The sequence below is a fragment of the Saccostrea echinata genome, unplaced genomic scaffold, assembly GCF_033153115.1.
Source record: "Saccostrea echinata isolate AGI-Se365-2 ecotype Australia unplaced genomic scaffold, CSIRO_AGI_Sech_v1 ptg000010l, whole genome shotgun sequence".
Lineage (NCBI taxonomy): Eukaryota > Metazoa > Mollusca > Bivalvia > Ostreida > Ostreidae > Saccostrea > Saccostrea echinata.
Genome location: NW_026889759.1, coordinates 12,133,693 through 12,152,758, shown reverse-complemented (window position 1 = coordinate 12,152,758; position 19,066 = coordinate 12,133,693). Strand labels below are relative to the sequence as shown.

General features: G+C 32.5%; 3 protein-coding genes across 5 annotated transcripts in view; 1 reads left to right on the top strand and 2 right to left on the bottom strand.

Annotated features, from left to right (window-relative positions):
- Positions 1-383: 383 nt before the first annotated feature.
- On the bottom strand, positions 384-1,978 carry LOC133184734 (uncharacterized). The gene has a single exon (XM_061319806.1). The coding sequence runs from the start codon at positions 1,629-1,631 to the stop codon at positions 753-755; it is 879 nt and encodes a 292-aa protein (XP_061175790.1). The 5' UTR covers positions 1,632-1,978; the 3' UTR covers positions 384-752.
- Positions 1,979-3,892: 1,914 nt separating this feature from the next.
- LOC133184409 (diacylglycerol kinase epsilon-like) lies at positions 3,893-11,762 on the top strand. The gene is made up of 10 exons (XM_061319476.1): positions 3,893-4,073; positions 4,817-5,491; positions 5,610-5,753; positions 6,021-6,169; positions 6,385-6,436; positions 6,868-6,978; positions 7,720-7,791; positions 8,380-8,513; positions 8,658-8,769; positions 9,093-11,762. The coding sequence occupies exons 2-10, from the start codon at positions 4,820-4,822 to the stop codon at positions 9,207-9,209; spliced, it is 1,563 nt and encodes a 520-aa protein (XP_061175460.1). The 5' UTR covers positions 3,893-4,073; positions 4,817-4,819; the 3' UTR covers positions 9,210-11,762.
- A 3,792-nt stretch (positions 11,763-15,554) lies between these two features.
- The window catches only part of LOC133184407 (low-density lipoprotein receptor 1-like), a 129,850-nt gene continuing 126,338 nt past the window's right edge, over positions 15,555-19,066 (bottom strand). For all 3 annotated transcript variants that reach the window (XM_061319474.1, XM_061319472.1, XM_061319473.1), the window contains 4 exons: positions 18,175-18,689; positions 18,023-18,065; positions 15,932-16,056; positions 15,555-15,788 (listed from right to left, as the gene is read on the bottom strand). In XM_061319474.1, coding sequence (XP_061175458.1) covers positions 15,768-15,788; positions 15,932-16,056; positions 18,023-18,065; positions 18,175-18,689 — 704 coding nt within the window. In that variant the 3' untranslated portion in view covers positions 15,555-15,767. The remainder of the gene's footprint in view (positions 15,789-15,931; positions 16,057-18,022; positions 18,066-18,174; positions 18,690-19,066) is intronic.

Sequence of the window (19,066 nt, the reverse complement as noted above, 5' to 3'; positions counted from 1 at the left end):
CTTTGATGAACATTTGAAGAAAAATAATGAAAACGTGCATGCTGAATAGATCGTTTTATCAAGAAGAAACTTAACATAGTCCGGAAAATAGCATGGAAATTGTATAATTCAATTCTAATAAATATATTTGATTTAAGTTTTGTTAACAAAACATGTGCTTCAACATTTCAGATTTATTTTGATGTTTGATTTGAGTATATATAAATATAAATACAATTAATTGAGCTTGCAAGAATTGATGCCAAAGATACAATGCAGTTTATAGGTATTTAGTATTTTATTTAGATTTTTTTTTTACAATAACACAGTTGAGCGTTTCATTTAATATTAACAAATATACTCCACTGAATACAAACATTTGCCAAAAGAACACTACCCATAGAGTTTGAAAGATTTATATTAAACTGCGAAGGAAACGCATGACATTTAATCCATACCTTGTTTGATGTCAGTAACCTCAGACTAATTACAGGTCTAAAACGAAAATGATCTGAACGAACCAACGCGATTTTATTTAATCCTTAACAAGATGTAACCATATACATTACAAAACGTACATAAAAAATATACTGCATAGGATTTTTGACTGTACATATTTCAAAGTTTTCTTGTCTCACTCTAGTAGAAGTTCGAAACAAGCAAAGAGATCAAAGATATGTACATTCATTAATGTATCCAGTTTCCCAAACATTTGACTTCAGAACACGTATAATTTTACGTCGTATATTTTAACACGTGTCATGAAATAGTTATCACGCAGAAACAGGAAGTGGCTCTTCTTTGGCACCATCGGTAACGGCTTCCGGGACTAGTTGATCACTAGAGGGGGCAGACTGCACCTCCTTCCGTTCATGTAAGGTTTTAGTTGTTCCAGTCAACATTTCGTGGAACACTAATGTCTTCTCTGGGAACGTGACGTGCCTACCGAATGTAGACGTTTTTTTCGAACCGTCTGCCTCTAGAGAATCCCCGACAAAATGGCCGGCTACAGAAGTGCTTTTGAAGCTGTAACTAAACAAAGGGTTCTGTCGGTCCTCCCGATCAAAGAGAGTCTTTCTTGTATGAAGTATTCTTGGATTCACAGAATTCGTAAAATTTCGACGGGATTGGCGACTAAGCCCATCCGAGGTACCCCGAGACAACCCCCTACCTCTGCTCGAAACAAGACTTGTAGCTGAGGTTTGTTCTGTGCGTTCTCGGTCATTCTCGCGATCTTTTCCAACAATAAATTTCTGTTGCTCTTCAGTTAGAGCAGCTTTAGGGAAATATCTACCAGGGATTTGCTTACTTTGTTGTAAGGCGGGTCTAAGAATTAGCGCACCTTTTTTATCTTTGTCTCTCATCAAATTTGCCCTGACGTCTGAGAAAACTGTAATGTTGACAGGAGTGCAAGACGCGGTGAGTGCAAAATCTCTTGTTTCTGGTCGTGGAGTAGGTCCCATGTTCTTTGTATAGGAGTCCACAAGTTTCGGAGGACCTTTGATTTTGACCAGTATAGACAGCGGAAGTAATCTTTTGTCCTTGTTATTGTTCTTTCGGAATTCACTGTTCTGGGGTCGTTTTTGTAGAATATCCCAACTTCTCGGGGTACGTAGTGGTAAACAATTACTAAGATCCAATACGGATGTCATATTTTTTTCACATGAAAATGTTCTTAAAAGTTCTTTGGCTTAGAGCTATACATTTTTGTTGACTTTAAAATCTGTCAAACGAAGTGCAATAGTGTAACAAAACTGGATTCTTCGACGAGGATTGTCGAAAAAAATCGCACTGTTTCCATGCTGTATAGGCTGCTCTGCGCCAAGACGATCCGTTTGTATATGGCCTTCTAATCCTAATCCCCTGACCTCAAAAAGCGGTGAAACGATATTTCAACAGACGAAAATCACTAACAATTAATCCTATTGGAATAAAGAAAACCCTTTTGCAATTTGTACAATAAGTTGAGTTAAATAGAAAGTATCGATAGACATAATGATACGGCAATTTGTACCGAAAACTTTCATTAATTATCGACCGTATATACACTAATAGCCTCTTCTAGGCACATATATATCTATATCTGTAAACTTGACAAAAATATCTTCGAAGTGAATGTATATTCCTTAAATTTCATTTCCAGTCCGTCTACATTTAATTACTATTGGAGATTTAAATTTACTTATTGCACGCGTGTCTCAATTGTTGCGCGCCCATTGAGCACCGTATTATCAAAAATTGCATTTAACATGTCATTAATGGTATTTCGGGTGCGTCAATGTTGTTCCTCAGAAATATATTTCAATAGGCCTTTTTTCTCCTTTCATTTCTTTTGTCTGAATTGAACCTGGAATCAATGCGACGATTTTTATTTTACTGAGTTTTACTTCGAATTAATGTGTGTTTCGTAAAAATAGCTTATGGCAAAATGGCTATAGCCATGACAATATATAGTTTCTCTGTCTTGAAAATGAAGTATCTAATTTTATACGATTTTTATTTAAAAGATATACAGTAATTATCTTTAAACCCCTTCCTTACAAAAGCTTGATAATGAAATCTAACTTAAAGTTAGTAAAAGTTTACTTAAAGTACATAAAGTTCTATACAAAGTTCACTTTCTCATGGCCTCATGCATAAAGATGCTTAAAACACTAATAAAAATGTTTTGAGAAAAAATATTTCAAATACAGATGTACATGTTCCTACTGAGTTTATTTAATTAATTTTCAACATTGGATGCCTGCCATACTTCCTGAAGAGAAGTAATCTCAGACAATGAAGTATTAATAAACAGAAATCAGTGTTGATTACTTATCAATTACTTATCAATTAACAAAAGTATTTTTCGTTTTATATATCGACTCGATATATCCCAGTGAACTCGAAATAAAAGACAACAGGGTCTGGTGCATATGATTTTAGAGACTATATACGTTAATGACCAAGGAACAAACTTATAAACACAAATGCGATGACTTCAGCTTTTTAATGCAAGAACATATTCTGTGTGCGATCAATTTTTTTAAACAAAGGCAGGCTTTGACATATAAGTTGATGTACAAGGTGTTCCACAATCTCTTTTAAAGTCACCATTTCGCAAATTATGCGAATGTTTTAATGGCTTTGCTTATATAAACAGTCTATCGTTTGATTGACGTTTCGTTCCAAATGTTTGTACAAATTATGAGGAATACATGGGCTTACAGCGAGTGTGACCAATGGTCGACAGGGAATGCTTACTCTTCCAAGGCACCTGATCCCACTTTGGTGTTTCCAGGGGTTAGTGATTTTGACCTACTTATGTTTCGTATTTTTTGCAGGATTTCTGATAAAATGATCACATTTCTTTATCTTCATCTTTATCTTCATCTTATTATGTTTAACTTTAATCTTTTACAAGTCGCGTCATTTACTACAGAACTTTACATCTTCAGGCCCGTAGGAAGCAATTTCAGTTGGGGGGGTGGGGGGGGGGCACAGCCATACACTTTCAGTTGGGGGCACTATCAACTACCAAAAATTCCTTGACAAACAAAAAAAAGGTCATCAGACGTTTTTATTGAGGGGAGCTAAATTTTCTATAGTCATCTATATATCGGCAAAATTATTGGGGGCACGCCCCCCCCCCCCCCCCCCCCCCCGTGCCTTCCCCGGTTCCTACGGCCATGATCTTAGAGCATATTACTTAACAGCATAAAACTACAATGGAACAGAGACATAACTACATGTTAATGGTTCTTTATGTCCTTGTATGAGAATTGGAACTCTTCAATGGAGCTCTGATTATTCCGGAATTTTTTCTTCTCTCATATTGCTTTTATTAGAAGCGGTTCGCGCTTGTTTTCCGGTTTGTGTATGTAAGGAGTAATTTTATCTTCAAGAGGTAAAAAAAAAGTCATTTCGAGTTCATTAGCAATGTCTGTCAGAAATTTATATTTAAGCATCATGTATTTATCACGTTTTTAAAACGTGTTAGTAAAAGAATAACATTGGAAGACAATTGTAGCAGATTCTTGAATCATAGAGCAGACGACATGATGAAATGTTACCGACAGTGACGTAAATCTCGAAGGAGTGTGCTTGTTATACAGGTATGACTTCCACGTGTATCAACGGGTAAAAATATAAATTTTAATGTAAACCTTATTTCCTTTTGTGAATGATAGCGGGCAGCATCCTGTAGCCGCAGTATTAGCTAATTAAATTTTTATTTACCTGGTTATGCTGTATTTGAAATTTATAATACATTTTACGATATTTCTTCTTATCACGTTTTAATAGTAGATGTTTACTCGTAAAATATGGTAGAATTCTCTTACCATATTCAACTTGGAACCAAGCAAGAAATGGAATGATTGATACACAGATTGTGTACCAGTGCATACCTTTACCATCATGTACATAATTAGTAAATGTTACAGAGTATTGTGTGCTGTTCTGTATATAACTTAATTCTTTCATAAGTACATCAATTAAAAACATTGCAGATATTTTCTAATTTTGATCAAAATTGTCCAAGAAGTTTAGCTAGAATATCAATGGAAATGACAAGACGTCAAAATTAACTATAAATATTTTTTAGATGTTGAAAAAAGGAATGTAAAAGAAAGATAATGCTATCGAACTCAATTAATGCCTGGTACAAATTGGCAGTTCTATGGCAGTACATTTTGTACTTAAGAAAGATGGCTGGGCTGACTGCTTAAAGCATACATTATATTTACCTGATGATAGCAGTAGTTATATACCAGCAGTTGAAAGGTATGAATCTCAAACATATACATGTAGCCATGGATGTAGGTACATGGACATGATTTCTGATTTTCTCTTTCAGAAAATGGACTCCTTACTGTTGCTTGGGATTTTTGTAGTAATTCTGGTTATAATATTCCTCCTGATGCAGATGTACAGACATTATAGGCTACAGCATTATGAGGTACCAGCTAGGGACATAACAAAAGGGCACAAGTTCTACATGGTGGATGAGTTTCCTGAACAAACATACTGTAACATTGGTCACAATAAAATTAAACATGGTGCTCGCTGTGACAGCTGTGGAATTTGTGTTGATGATCACAACATGAAGGAAGCCAATAAAAAAATTCCTTGTAAACCAGTGTCTGTTGAAGGTTCAAGACTTGAACATTACTGGGTGCAGGGTAACCTCCCCTTGTATAGTAAGTGCTTCACATGTAATGAGGACTGTGGAACTCTGCCTCATATCTGTGATAGAAAATGTGCTTGGTGCCAACAAACTGTGCATGAAGAGTGCGCTCCTAAGTCTGACTTTTGTGATTTAGGACCTAACAAAACTGCCATAATACCACCAACTTGTATTAAGTTGAAAAGTGTTGGAATGAAAGGTCGTAAACGACTTGTAATTAAAGAAGCTTCCATTCCAGACATTAAGAACTGGAATCCTTTACTTGTGATAGGAAATCGTAAAAGTGGCAATAATGATGGAGAGTATATTCTAAGATCTTTCAAAACATTGCTGAACCCTACACAGGTACTACGAAATATTTTTTTTTGTTATTGGAAAACAGATAGTTTGCACCCTATTTTATTTCAATCAAATTATGGTTATTTTAAAGTATTTAAAATTATTTTTCTACTTACTTTGAAAGGTTATAGATTTAAATGATGATTCTCCAGAGCATGCATTAGAATGGTGTCGATTACTTCCCTCTATCACTTTTCGAGTGTTAGTTTGTGGTGGTGATGGAACCATTGGCTGGGTACTGAATGCCATAGAGTCTTTAAAATTACAGGTATTGATTTATCATTTACTATTATTTTTCAGTTTTAATTCTTGAATAATGATTAATTTTAAAATTTTTACATGGAAAGTGAAATTTGACAGTAAATTTTCTTTTGCCAAATGGCGCTTCTATCTTGGATGAGAACATAGATATGACATCTCAATTTTTTCATATATTAACCAAAAACATTATTAAAGTGGAAGAATGCAATGTTGTTTATTTTACCTTTGTTTTCAGAATGGAATTGCTGTAAAATATACTTTTTTACTTCTTTAGAACCCCCCTCAAGTGGCCATTTTGCCCTTAGGGACAGGAAATGACTTGTCTCGTGTGTTAGGCTGGGGGGAGGGCTACACTCATGAAGATCTTGATGTTAATAGTTTTATGAGAAAACTTCAGGAAGCTAAGCCTGTCAAATTAGACAGGTAAAGAATATTTTTCATACACTCCTCTTGTGCCTTAGTTCAAGTTTCTTTTAATTACATACATACATTTAAAAATAAACATAAACTACTGATATCTGCAGATAAAACAATTACATGTATTGTTATTCAGTGGTAAAGGTTAGATACAATTTACATTCAAGGTTGTGTAAAAAGAATGATTAATTTATTATTTAATTAATTATTTTTATTTGAAGATGGGCTGTTCGGGTAATTAATACAAAGAAAGTGATTGGAAAAGTGAAGAAAGTGAGTAATGTTCTTTGTCTTCTAAATGCTCAATTTTTAAGTAGTTTCATGTAATTTTGATAACTTTCTCAAAAGAGAATCTTACATTTATAAGTAAATACAGATGTATCATATTGTCATATCAACTCAAAGCTGCCCCATATCAGCCCATATGCTGATTTGACATGATATAGATTTAAGTATATAGTACATGTATCATATTTATCATCTATCTAAAATAGTTAACTTTAAAACTATATCCAGTTTGATATGCATTTTTGCATGCCAGTCTGTTACGTGGTACGGGTTTTTGGAGTGGTTGTTGATATGGGGTATTGTACGTGGCATCAGCCCTATTGCACAGTGTGGAATTGGTGTATTTGCTACTAAGTGTATTATAAATGGATATATTATATGACCTGTGTAGGAATATAAATGTTTTGATGTTGTAGATAATTATGAACAACTACTGCTCTCTGGGTGTTGATGCACTAGTGACGTTGAATTTTCATCGTCAGAGGGAATCAAAACCTTGGTTGTTTGCACACAGACTAATAAATAAGGTAAATAATGTTTTCATCTATTTCAAATGTTAGAAAAACTATCTTAGTTTTTTTAAATTATCTAATGATATGGTCGAAAGGTAAAAAAAAAATAATATGTGAGAATAAATGGTAATAGCTAGTTGTAATGATTTTTTTTTTGGGGGGGGGGGAGGGGGGGTTACTAACCAACTAAAAAATTTGTGCATCTATGCATGTTCTTGTATATATGCAGATCAAAATAGACCAGAATATTCTTTGCACCTCTAAGCCTCAAATGGCTAATTGAAGTTTTAACAAAGTCTAAAGTAGGTTGTTTTTATCTGCACTTTTCTGTCAGTTTTCCAGTCATTTATGATGACTAGAATAAAATTGAAAAATAAATTTAATAAATTTTGATGAACTTTGTGAATAAAGTCTATCTAGGGTAAAGACAAAGAAACAAATCATTTTGGACAGATCGTGTGAGAAGAATTACTAGCAGAATGAATTCATTTGTTGAACATTTAAGTTCAGTTTCTATTTTTTTCTTCTAGGTGTGACAGACATCATCTTTCAAAAAACTTCTATCTGAACTGTTATAAGCTCTTGCTATATGTCTGAAGAATAGCACTCTGTAAAAATGAGGGGGCATATGTTGTTAATATATATATATATATATATATATATATATATATATATATATATATATATATATATATATATATATATATATATTAACTCATATGTTATGATATAAATCTTTATTTTTTTTCTTTGTAGCTTTGTTACTTCTATTATGGGACCAAGGATGTTTTAGAGAATGAATGTAAAAATCTACATAAGAAAATTCAGGTAATTATAACCTTTTTATATGATATATGTTTAGTATTAATGTCTAGCTTCTCTGAAAAGATGTAGTACCTTCATAAATTATTCTTTATTACCTTCATACTTTTATAATAAAGTTACTTACATGTATGCATGGTCCTTAACTTTTATGATGCTTTATAAGTTGATCCAATGTTAAATAGAAAATTTCTTCAGAAAAATCGTTTTATATTGATGTTCACACATAATACATGAGGCATGATGAGCATGTTGGTAAACAAAGTACGTTTCATAAAATATTGGTCATGAATACATCTACAGTGAAACAGCAAACATGTTTATAATGAATTTGTGCTTATAACAAAGTGATTTTTATTTCCTGTGCTTATAAAAGGTATTATATCTATAAACTTACTGGATAAAAATAAATTATGTTTATAATGAATAAAAATTGTTCAACCTTGGCATTTGGCTGTAAGCAAGTTTTACTATATATACCTGTTTAATAATAAGTTACCTTAAATATGCAATGCTAAATATTTTATCTATATTAAAAAAAACATGTATATGAACATGTTATGAACTAAATAAATGAATAATGATTCCTCCCAGGTGGAACTGGATGGACAGTTGATAGATTTACCTGAGATTGAAGCAATTGTGATCTTGAATATCAGCAGCTGGGGAGGGGGGTGTCAGCCATGGGGAGCTGGGCATGAGGAGAAAAAACAATTGAAAGCACCCAGGTGTGTATTGTCAGAACAGGGATTCTCATATGTCAAGAAATTTTTAGGACAGAATTACACTTGTGTGTTGGTATGAGACAATTATCCTACATACAAGAGCACTGTGATCTGTATTTTACAAAATAATTGTCATTTTCATTGTAGTTACAATGATGGAATACTTGAGGTGATGGGAATATATTCCTCCTTCCATATTGCCCAGCTTCAGGTGGGCATGGCTGATCCTATAAGACTAGGTCAGGCAAAAGTTGTCAAGGTAAGGAAACAAGATGTAATACATGTACTTGAGAATCAAGGAGTGTTATGTGAAAATACACATGTAACTAAAAATTGCTGTGTCGTATACATTTTGTAAAAGTAAAAAGTTCGGTTTTGAAAATATTGTATATTGCTGGATGAAGATTCATATACCGTACTTGTTCAAGTAAAACACATCTTTTCCTTTTTGGAGTATTATATGTTTCTATAGTAATAATATCTAAGCAAATAGTCCTCTTCAATATGGAAGAAGAAATATTTTACTATTTTTATTGAACTCTGTTTATAAGATCGTTGTAGGAGTAATAATTTTTTTCATAGATTAGTTTGAGTGGGAGCAATGTACCAATGCAAGTGGATGGTGAACCATGGGAGCAGTCTTATCCTGCTGAGATTATCATCACTCATCACAGCCAGGCCACCATGTTGTCTCTCTGATGAGGTTTTATAAGTCAAGCTTGAATTACTTCGATGTTATCCCTTACTTGCATATCTGTCCTCTGTACTTCTCTGTCCACGTTAGTCCCTAATATTTTTATCAGAATGATAAGCCCTAAAAATTTCATCTTTAAGTTGATGTATCTTCAAATTAAATATTTTTTTCCAATTTTATATCTAATATCATAAAGACACATAATGAAGTAAACAGAATTCTGTGTGTAAGAAAAATAAATAGTTTGTACTAGTTTGTACTCAGAATATTTTACAGTGCTAAGCATCTTTTTTTTTATGTAGATGGTTTTAGAATTGGAAAAAAATATTGAATTTTGACTTGCTTTTACCATTACAGAAATTTAAAAAGTGAATCATGTTGAAAATGACTTAAATTTGAACATTAATGTTTTGTTCTCAAGGAATTCACATGTACATCTTATTTTTTCTTATGGCTGTGGACAATCAGTGATTATAATATATGAACTATTTTCATGTCACCTGCCTAGCATGGTAGACACATAGAGATCACTTTGTCTGTCTGACTGTTTATCTCTAGAGGTCTCGCTTTCATAGTAAAAAAACAGAACTCTTCATTCAGATCATGAAACTCCGCGAAAAGATGCATCTCAATAAGATAGAAACATCACAGGAAGTTATAATAGTCAGCTCAAAATAATTCTTTTACAGTTTTTTTTTTACAGTGTATATATAAATACATGTAATAGCTAAAAAATTAGAATCTTAAAAAGATCATGATTTTTTTAAAAAATGTTATTCCCTTGACCTAATTTTAAAATAAGCATGTTTGAAATACTGACATTACCATGTAATACAAGCAGGTAATAACACATGTTCTGATATGATTGATAACATCTTCAGGAAAATACTCTATGGCTTTTACATTTTGTGTTGTATTTGTAATCCTATATTGATTTAATGTTGATGCTGCAATGTTTCATCGTTTGAAAAAAAGTAAAGAATAATCATGATGTGTTGCCCTCTCATACTTGGCATTTTAAATATGTTCAGTGTAAGAGATTCAAGAAAAAACCTGGACATTCTACTACATGTAATAAGAGCTTGCTGCATGTAGTTAATAAAGTTAACTTAAATGTAAGATATTTTGAATTTTTGCACCACATTTAAGATTTGATTTTCTTATGACATCCATGATTTTGCCATTTTCAAATGGAAAACATTGATATTAGAATACTCCAATACAATCTACTTCATCATAATACATTGTTTGACAGGCAATCTTTTTCATTTGAGATGTTGTAAATATGTGTATTTTGAGTGAAGCAATTTTTCACAGTTATAGTGTTTATATATATTTTGTTTTAATTTATTTTACACATTCCTATTTTATATTTATTTTATTATGAAAAAGTTATGTTTTTTTTTATTAGTACATCATTTTTTTATTGCCTTGGACTTGGGATGATGCAAAGCCATTTCTTTAAATTGTACATGTACAAATGTCTTTTTGTAAAGTAAGTAGCAGGGGGGAAACTTTTACTTGTGTCTGTTCAATTATGATTTATATCTCAGTTAGTAGCTGCATCACAAATATAAATACAGTCCCTTTTGTGTCTGTCCATACGTGCAGTACAAAGATGCTTGGAGATCACATTAAAAAATCCTATTGCCTTTAACATCAAAGCTAAGGCTAGGGTCAAAGACAGTGAAGGATGGAATTAATGTTGATGACACGAAGTAGAGAGTACCTTTTGACTTTTAATCCTAGTTTCCTTTAAGTTATTGCAAAGTTGCCAGGTGACAATTGTAAAAATCTGTTGAATTCAAGTTCACAGAAGTCAAGATGAAGACAGTCATAGGTAATAACAGTTTGGTGGGCTCCATCTTTAGAGACTTAATTGACAGTAGTTTGAAACTTAATACTGTTATGTGATAACCTGATGATACTAGATATAAAAATACTTTATGTGGCAAAACAATACCAGTACATAGTTGAAGGTGTAAAGATGTTTAATAAGGTTTAATAATGTTTTGAACACAGTTTAAAAAGGTATTCTTGGGATATAATTTTGAGAAGTGTTGATCCACTTTGCAGTGCCTATAATTGGCATCAGTTTTCTTTCTGTTGTAAGTATACTCCTCTTTCTATAATACTAACACTGGAAATCCATTAATTCCACAAGTTGTATGTTAGATATATTAATTGAATTAAATTAATTTTTGAAGCACATGGAGTTTATAAGAACTTGTAATATATTCTATTCTAGTCATAATATATGATCTCCTTTTAAGAGATTTGTGTTCATTACATGATCGTATGAATGCATCAAAAGTAATCGAGTTGAAGTTGCACCACAGTCTTCATCCCCCCCCCCCCAAACAAAAAATACTTGTAGCATGACTTCTTATTTTTTGTGTGTAAACATCTTAATTTTATTATTATTGAAATAAATCTGATCTTCTTGACAAAATATTTTTGTATATTATATGATTTTGTAAATGTGTCTTAGGTAATTTAAAATTTTCCAACAGTGTGATTCTTTATGTTTAGCAAGAACATCTTTTTTCCCCCTTTTAATTTGGCTAAAGTGTTAATTTAAAAGTACTCTTTTATGATTTGTTTTCTAGTTATTTTGTTAGTATTTCTATTTATTTTGTTTGTATTTCTATTTTTTTTATATCAATTGTGCACATGCACTCCAAGTGTCAACCGAGTAATACATATGTATATTTATTTTAAATTAATGGTTACTTAAATATATAATATTGCTTACAACTAATTACTCTTTTTCTAATGATTTTTCATGATTATGAGTGTTATAATTTTTATCAGATCAATAAATATGAGAATTATTATAATTCCTTTGATCATATTTGTTTTACAGTTATTTATAGCCACTACTATTTTTCATGATTGAAGTGACGAGATTTAATAATTTGATTGATTGATTGAGGCTTGGCAAAGGAACAGTCACTACTGTCCCCCTCTACAGCAACTATTTCCCTCGACGGCACCTCGGGAAATAGTTGCTGTCTTGGGGACAATTAAATTACTAGTGTCCTCATAGCCAGTAAATAGGTGTATATATTGAGATCTTTGAAATAACGCTATCTAAAGACATTTTATCTTAATATTTTACTTTTAAGACTCGTAAATGATGAAAGTTGAAGATTAAGAACAATGAGAGAACATTGTTGAGGTAACAGTTCTGTTTTCCTGTTGATAAATTGTACGAATGTTTAAAAGAATGGATACAGCTGCATTGTTTACAACTTAAATTTCTCTTTTAATTAGGTCACCTGAGTCACTCAGGTGACCTATTGCTATCCGTTTTTGTCCGTCGTCGTGCGTCGTCCGTTAACATTTAAACATTTTCAGCTTCTTCTCTAAAACCGCTCAACCAATTTCAACCAATTTTGGCATATAGCATCTGTGGGTGAAGGGGGACAAAAATTGTGAATTTCATGGTCCCTGCCCCCCTGGGGCCTGAGGGGTGGGGCTAAAACCACCAAAATTAATGCAATCTTTAAAAATCTTCTTCTTTACTCCTGGACATCAAGCAGTCAAACTGTTGACATGATTGTAATAAGCATTGAACCCTCTACCAAAATTGTGAAATTCATGGCCCCAGGGTCAGGGGTTCTGGTGCTAGGGCGGGGCTATACAGATCATATAGTGAAAGTGCATTATTTCTTTGAAAATCTTCTTCTCTACTCCAGGGTATTATTGAAACAAATTGAATACATAGTTATGATAAGCAAGGGTGACTCTACCAAAATTGTGAAATTCATGGCCCCAGGGTCAGGGGTTCTTGTTCTAGGGCGGGGCTATATAGATCATATAGTGAAAGTGCATTATTTCTTTAAAAATCTTCTCCTCAACTCCTGGGTATTATTGAAACAAATTGAATACATAGTTATGATAAGCAAGGGTGACTCTACCAAAATTGTGAAATTCATGGCCCCAGGGTCAGGGGTTCTTGTTCTAGGGCGGGGCTATATAGATCATATAGTGAAAGTGCATTATTTCTTTGAAAATCTTCTTCTCAATTCCTGGGTATTATTGAAACAAATTGAATACATAGTTATGATAAGCAAGGGTGACTCTACCAAAATTGTGAAATTCATAGCCCCAGGGTCAGGGGTTCTGGTTCTAGGGTGGGGCTATATAGATCATATAGTGAAAGTGCATTATTTCTTTGAAAATCTTCTTCTCTACTCCTGGGTATTATTGAAACAAATTAAATACATAGTTATGATAAGCAAGGATGCCTCCTCCAAAATTGTGAATTTCATGGCCCCTGGATCAGGGGTTCTGGTGTTAGGGTGGGGCTCTATTTATTATATAGTGAAAATGCATTAATGCTTTAAAAATCTTCTTCTCTGCTCCTTGGTATTATTTAAACAAATTAAGTACATTGTTATGATAAACAAGGATGCCTCTTCCAAAATTGTGAAATTCATGGCCCCAGGGACAGGGGATCTGGTGCTAGGGTGGGGCCATATAGATCCTATAGTGAAGGTGAATTATTTCTTTAAAACTCTTCTTCTCTGCCCCTGGGTATTATTTAAACAAACTAAGTGCATTGTTATGATATGCAAGGATGCCTCTTCCAAAATTATGAATTTCATGGCCCCAGGGTCAAGGGTTCTGGTGAAAAGGGGGGGGGCTCTATTGATTATATAGTGAAAAAGCAAAATTTCTCTGAAAACATTCTTTTCTGCTTCTTGTTAAGAAGCTAGTGTATAGTTATGATGAGCAAGAGTGCTTCTTCCAGAGTAGTGAATTGCATGACCCCTAGGTCAGATGTGCTGGTGTAAGGGTGGGGCTCTTGATAATATAGTGAAAATGCATTAATTCTATTAAATAATCCTGTCTGCTCCTCAGTGTTAAGCAGATAAACAAAGTGATTACTTATGATGTGCAAACTTCTGGTCCCAAGGTGAGAGGCTCTGGTGTTTCTCGATGGGGAGGGGGGCTCTATTGATAATATAGTGAATCTGTAGTAAAAATGCATTATTTCTTTTAAAATCTTCTCTGCACCTGGGTATATCAGAGGCAAAAAGAGTAAAAGTTTTAATAAGGAAGGGTATTTTTACCAGATATTTGAACATCTGGACCATTTAGTCAAGTGTTCTGGTCCTAGCTAGGGCACTTTTAATTTGTAATCTACTGAGAGGAGTTATTCCCCTTTGCCATTTACTTTTGATAATTAATCACTGTAAATAATGTACTTGAAAGGTTAATAGAATAAGAGAATTATGCAAGAATTTTTATTGTATAATACAAAAAGTACTTTCATAGTTTTAATGATCAGGTAGACTTGTAAGTAATAGATAAATAAAAATGAGACAAAAATAACTTGTCTTATTAAGTGTTCATCAAAGATCAAGAGAGGCCAATGTAAGAGATTTCAACAAGGAATTAAGATAGTACAGAAGCAGTGATAGTTTCTTAATTTACTGTATGGTGATAGTGTTAAATGGGGAATAGATTAGAACCTAATTTATGAACTCTTAATGAATGCTATACTAATTATTTTTTTGATCCTGATCACTCTATTTTTCTTGCTTTTGGGCAACAAAGCTTCACCTTTCAGTTCATTTTATACTCTATGGATCCTCTAAATTGTTGTATTATACTCAGGTGACCGTTAAGGCCCTTGGGCCTCTTGTTAAAAATTAACTTCAGTTTATAATTAATGATTTGAAATTACATGAATATTCTAAGAATTCAAAGACAACGACATTCTTCATAACACCACGTCAAATATCTATGTTTGTAAACAAGACACGAGCTCTGTTATTGTTAATGTTTACGTTTTACCGGGTGTGTGAAATTTGTTGAGTCTTCACACCTCACTCAGCACGGACTGACAATACTGGCGAGTTGGTTTTGTCTCCTCTGAATTTTCTGGATTATAGTTTTCATATTCTTTATTAATACACAATATTATTTCTACTTTTCTTTAGTATTATGGATAAAGTTTTTTTTTCGTGAAACTGCAAAGCTATGTGTCAATCAAACGCGTCACGAAATTCGTAGTTTTAATAATTTCCAGATAAAAGAAAATCTCACCCAAGCTTTTATTATATTTCGGTGTGAAATGCTCCAACAACATATAAGTCACGATATTATATTGAAATTTTTAGAAAATATGAGCTTCAAATCTGTGTCCAAGAATGATTGTAGAGTTTAAAAATATAAAGTATGGTAAGTGAGGATGACATAGACATTGAACTCTGAACAGGAGTCAATACTCGAAACAACAATCTTTGTTTAATGAGAGCTGCAAGCTTTTTTAATTTAATACACAAATTTTGCCAACCCCTGTTTTCAACACCTATACAAAATGACAAAAGTTCAGAGTCTGTATTATGGTGGTAGGATTTATTTTCATCACAGGTTCTTTGTTTCAGCAACCATTTACATTTTCATAAATACAGGAAATGGTACGAAAACTATCGATTCTATTTTTCTCAAATAATCTTCATAGAGGTGGCAATTTTCATCACATTACACACTGTCTGACAATTGTTAGTTTGCTGGAAACATTTTTTTCATTTTCAACCCAAAGAAGACTATGGTTCATCAATTGTTTTCTGTAAATAACAAAAACCCACACTTTGCTAGACATCTTTATGGTTCATTTCAAAGTGTGTTTGATTTTTCGAGAATGAAAAATAGGATATAAAATTAAATGAAGAAATTGAAACGAAATCAGAAAATAACTTTTTTATCTGACCTTGCTGTTGGTATCAGTTTCATTAGTTCTAACAACACAGTTTGACTCATTATCACGAGTTCCTCTCATTGGTACATATTGATCAGCTTTTTTAAAGAATTCATCTGTCTGATATGGCTTTGGAACTTAAATGAAAATTATACACAGATTTATCTAAGTGTTCAATCCATATTCTTACCTCCCATTTTTCATATTCCTTATTGTGCAAATTATGAGAATAAATCTTAAGAAAACTTATAGATGATTAATATATATATATATATATATATATATATATATATATATATATATATATATATATATATATATATATATATATAATTATATATTATTGATTAAGAGCAATTCTCTGTAATGACTTTAACTTTTATATAGGAGCTGTGGCACGCCTAGTCTCAGAATTTCTCCAAACTCTCTATGATAAAAGTCTTTGATACCGTTAACTCAAATCAAGCAAAAATTGGTTGCTACGTGTCATGGTTACCATAGCAACATTTCCTAAAGTTTGAAAAATGGCATTTTTCAACATCTTCAGAGTCCCAGCAAAGCAAACAAGTGGCAATGACTTTTTCTGAAAGTTGAAGGCCTGGTGTGTTAAATGCATGATAAACATGTTTGGTAAATCATCTATAACATACGTTACTATGGAAACAAAGTATTCAGAAATAATAATTTTGTTCTTTTAATTTTATAAAGTCATAAACTTAAGACTAAAAACAATTATAGGTTGAAATGCAAGCAAATAATAGAGAAAAGATCCTTGTAACATATACCAAGGACAAAATATGATATTTCTTATAGGTTGGCAATGGTTGCCATGGTTTTAATACCACGAAGGGATTTTAAATTTACTCTCTTAGTGTTTTAATCTTATTCTATCTTTTTAAAAAGCATATTTCTACATAACTGATGATCAATTTTTAAAGGCCTTGGTGTGACCCTAATTTTCACATTTTAAAAAATTCAATTTCAATTCTTTAAATAGTGCGTTGCTATGGAAATAAGGCGAAAAAACATGCATAAAAATCTGAAAAATACTCTGTTTCCTTGGATACGTACCGTTGTATGTAGATTCCCAAAACTTTAATGATTGATATATGTGAACAACGAACCCGACTTTCAATTTTGACTATCACCCTATCTCTAACTGGATGCAAAAAGCTGGCACATATGGTCTAATATTGACAAAAAATTAACAAAATCGAACATTTTCTCTTCTTGGTAACCATAGCAACAGTGTTGTATTTTTCAACAACCTTTATCAATATATGATATTCAACTTTAGTTCTACGAGATAATTACTATTCAAGGTGATTCAAATAATATTTTTCTTGATTAAAAGGTTAGTAAATTCCTAAAGCAGCAAAAAAAATATCACTTTAAACAACTAGTACGTTGTTTCCATGGTTACACTGCAAAGTAACAATTAATCTCAATTTTTCTTATGTTGTCGATGTTGCAAGGTCCTAAGGATGCATATGTGCCAGTCATGAATTTTATTGTTTTTCCTCACGATAGTAGCATTAACCCAATCATAGCAACAGATTTTGCATGGTGACACTGTGTTACCATGGCAACCATGAAAGTTATTTTTAGAATAATATTGCCAATACCTAATTACATGAGGTCAAATATTTTTCATTGTTTTTCTTACATTGTTGATTGAGTTTGATCATGTAACATCTATCATTTGTGACTATAGAGCGTTTTTCAGCTTTTTTCAGCATCTAAAATGTATTCCAAATGTACCCATGGTTACCACTTACTTAGAGATAAATTCTAAATAGTTTCTTAATAGCATAAGTGGCAACAAGGTGTCAAGTTTTTGGAAGAATGGTTTATTTATTTTTCTTAGTCTTTATTAAGGCTTAATAAAGATTTAAAGTAGCTGAAAATCTCAATTTTTTTCAACTTTTCTGGCTGTTACCATGGCAACCAAGACACATAGCAAGGAAATTTTACTTGATATATGTTTCTGGTGTCAAGTTGTAATAATGGGTAAAGTTTCATCAAAATCGGTGACCATGCGTGGCAAAGAAGTTTAAGTGGTTACAGAGAATCGCTATTAATATGAATAATGTATATATTTACTTATATTATTCTTTGCGTACTCCCTGTAAACGAAGAATCCTATCTACAAATACAAGAAAAGTACCTGACATAAAGGATAATAATAATAATAATGAATTAAATGCTAATTTGGCTTAAAAGAGTATGATTGAGTTTTAATTTGAAGTACTTACTATGACCAAAATAGCTAGGCTAAGTAATACTACAACTGCAATCACCACGACTGTTACTACTGGATCCTCTGATGAATTTTCAACCTCTGTTACATTTGTAGGTTTTCTTGGAGTAACAATATCATTCGAACTTTCATTGCTGATAGGAATGTATGCTGGAACACTTGAATTTACAAACGGATCTTTGGAGCTGTTAGCAACTTTGGCATTTGTTTCCTTTGGAGTCTCAGCGCTGAAACTGTTGAGATCAGGAGCTTTCGTAGTTATTTCATCCTCAGTTTTGCTTTTGACAGTAGGTTGAGCTGGAATACCTGTAGTTACCTCATACTGAGTGTTTGTGTGGACAGTGAGGCGAGATGGAACATTAGTAGTTTCATCTCTGTCTTCAATGTTGACAGCAGTGTGACTAGGATCTTTGGATGTTACTTCAGATCGTTTTTCAGGACTGATAGTGATGTGTTCCGAAACATTGGTAGTTACTTCAAATGGAGGTTCTGAGCTGACACTAGAGTGAACTGAAATATTGATAGTCTCTTTAATTGATCTTTCAGAGCTGAAGGTAAGATGGTCTGAGAGTACGTTTAGCATTGCTTGTGGAAGTCACTCCTAAATACAAAACCTTTCATTATTAAAAATATTTTTATATGATTTATATTTTTATCAATGTTTACACAAGAACAAAGAAAACCATGAGTATAAGTGGTATATATTATTGTTACTAATGAGAATTTAACTCAAAATAGAGGTTGTAAATGGGTGGGGTTGAAAATTGGCTCAAGAATGTTTTTTTTGTGATGTGAATAAGGTGTTCATTAGAGTGTTTTACGATGTTTACGAATGCAACAAACTTAACGAACTATCATAATAACTAAACTACAAGCGTTTAAAAATG

Bases quoted from the DNA above. Each gene is read 5' to 3' on its own strand.
- LOC133184734 (XM_061319806.1), bottom strand. From the start codon at position 1,631: ATGACATCCGTATTGGATCTTAGTAATTGTTTACCACTACGTACCCCG.
- LOC133184409 (XM_061319476.1), top strand. From the start codon at position 4,820: ATGGACTCCTTACTGTTGCTTGGGATTTTTGTAGTAATTCTGGTTATA. The intron at 5,492-5,609 runs GTACTACGAAAT...TTACTTTGAAAG, and splicing joins CATTGCTGAACCCTACACAG to GTTATAGATTTAAATGATGA. The intron at 5,754-6,020 runs GTATTGATTTAT...TTACTTCTTTAG, and splicing joins TAGAGTCTTTAAAATTACAG to AACCCCCCTCAAGTGGCCAT.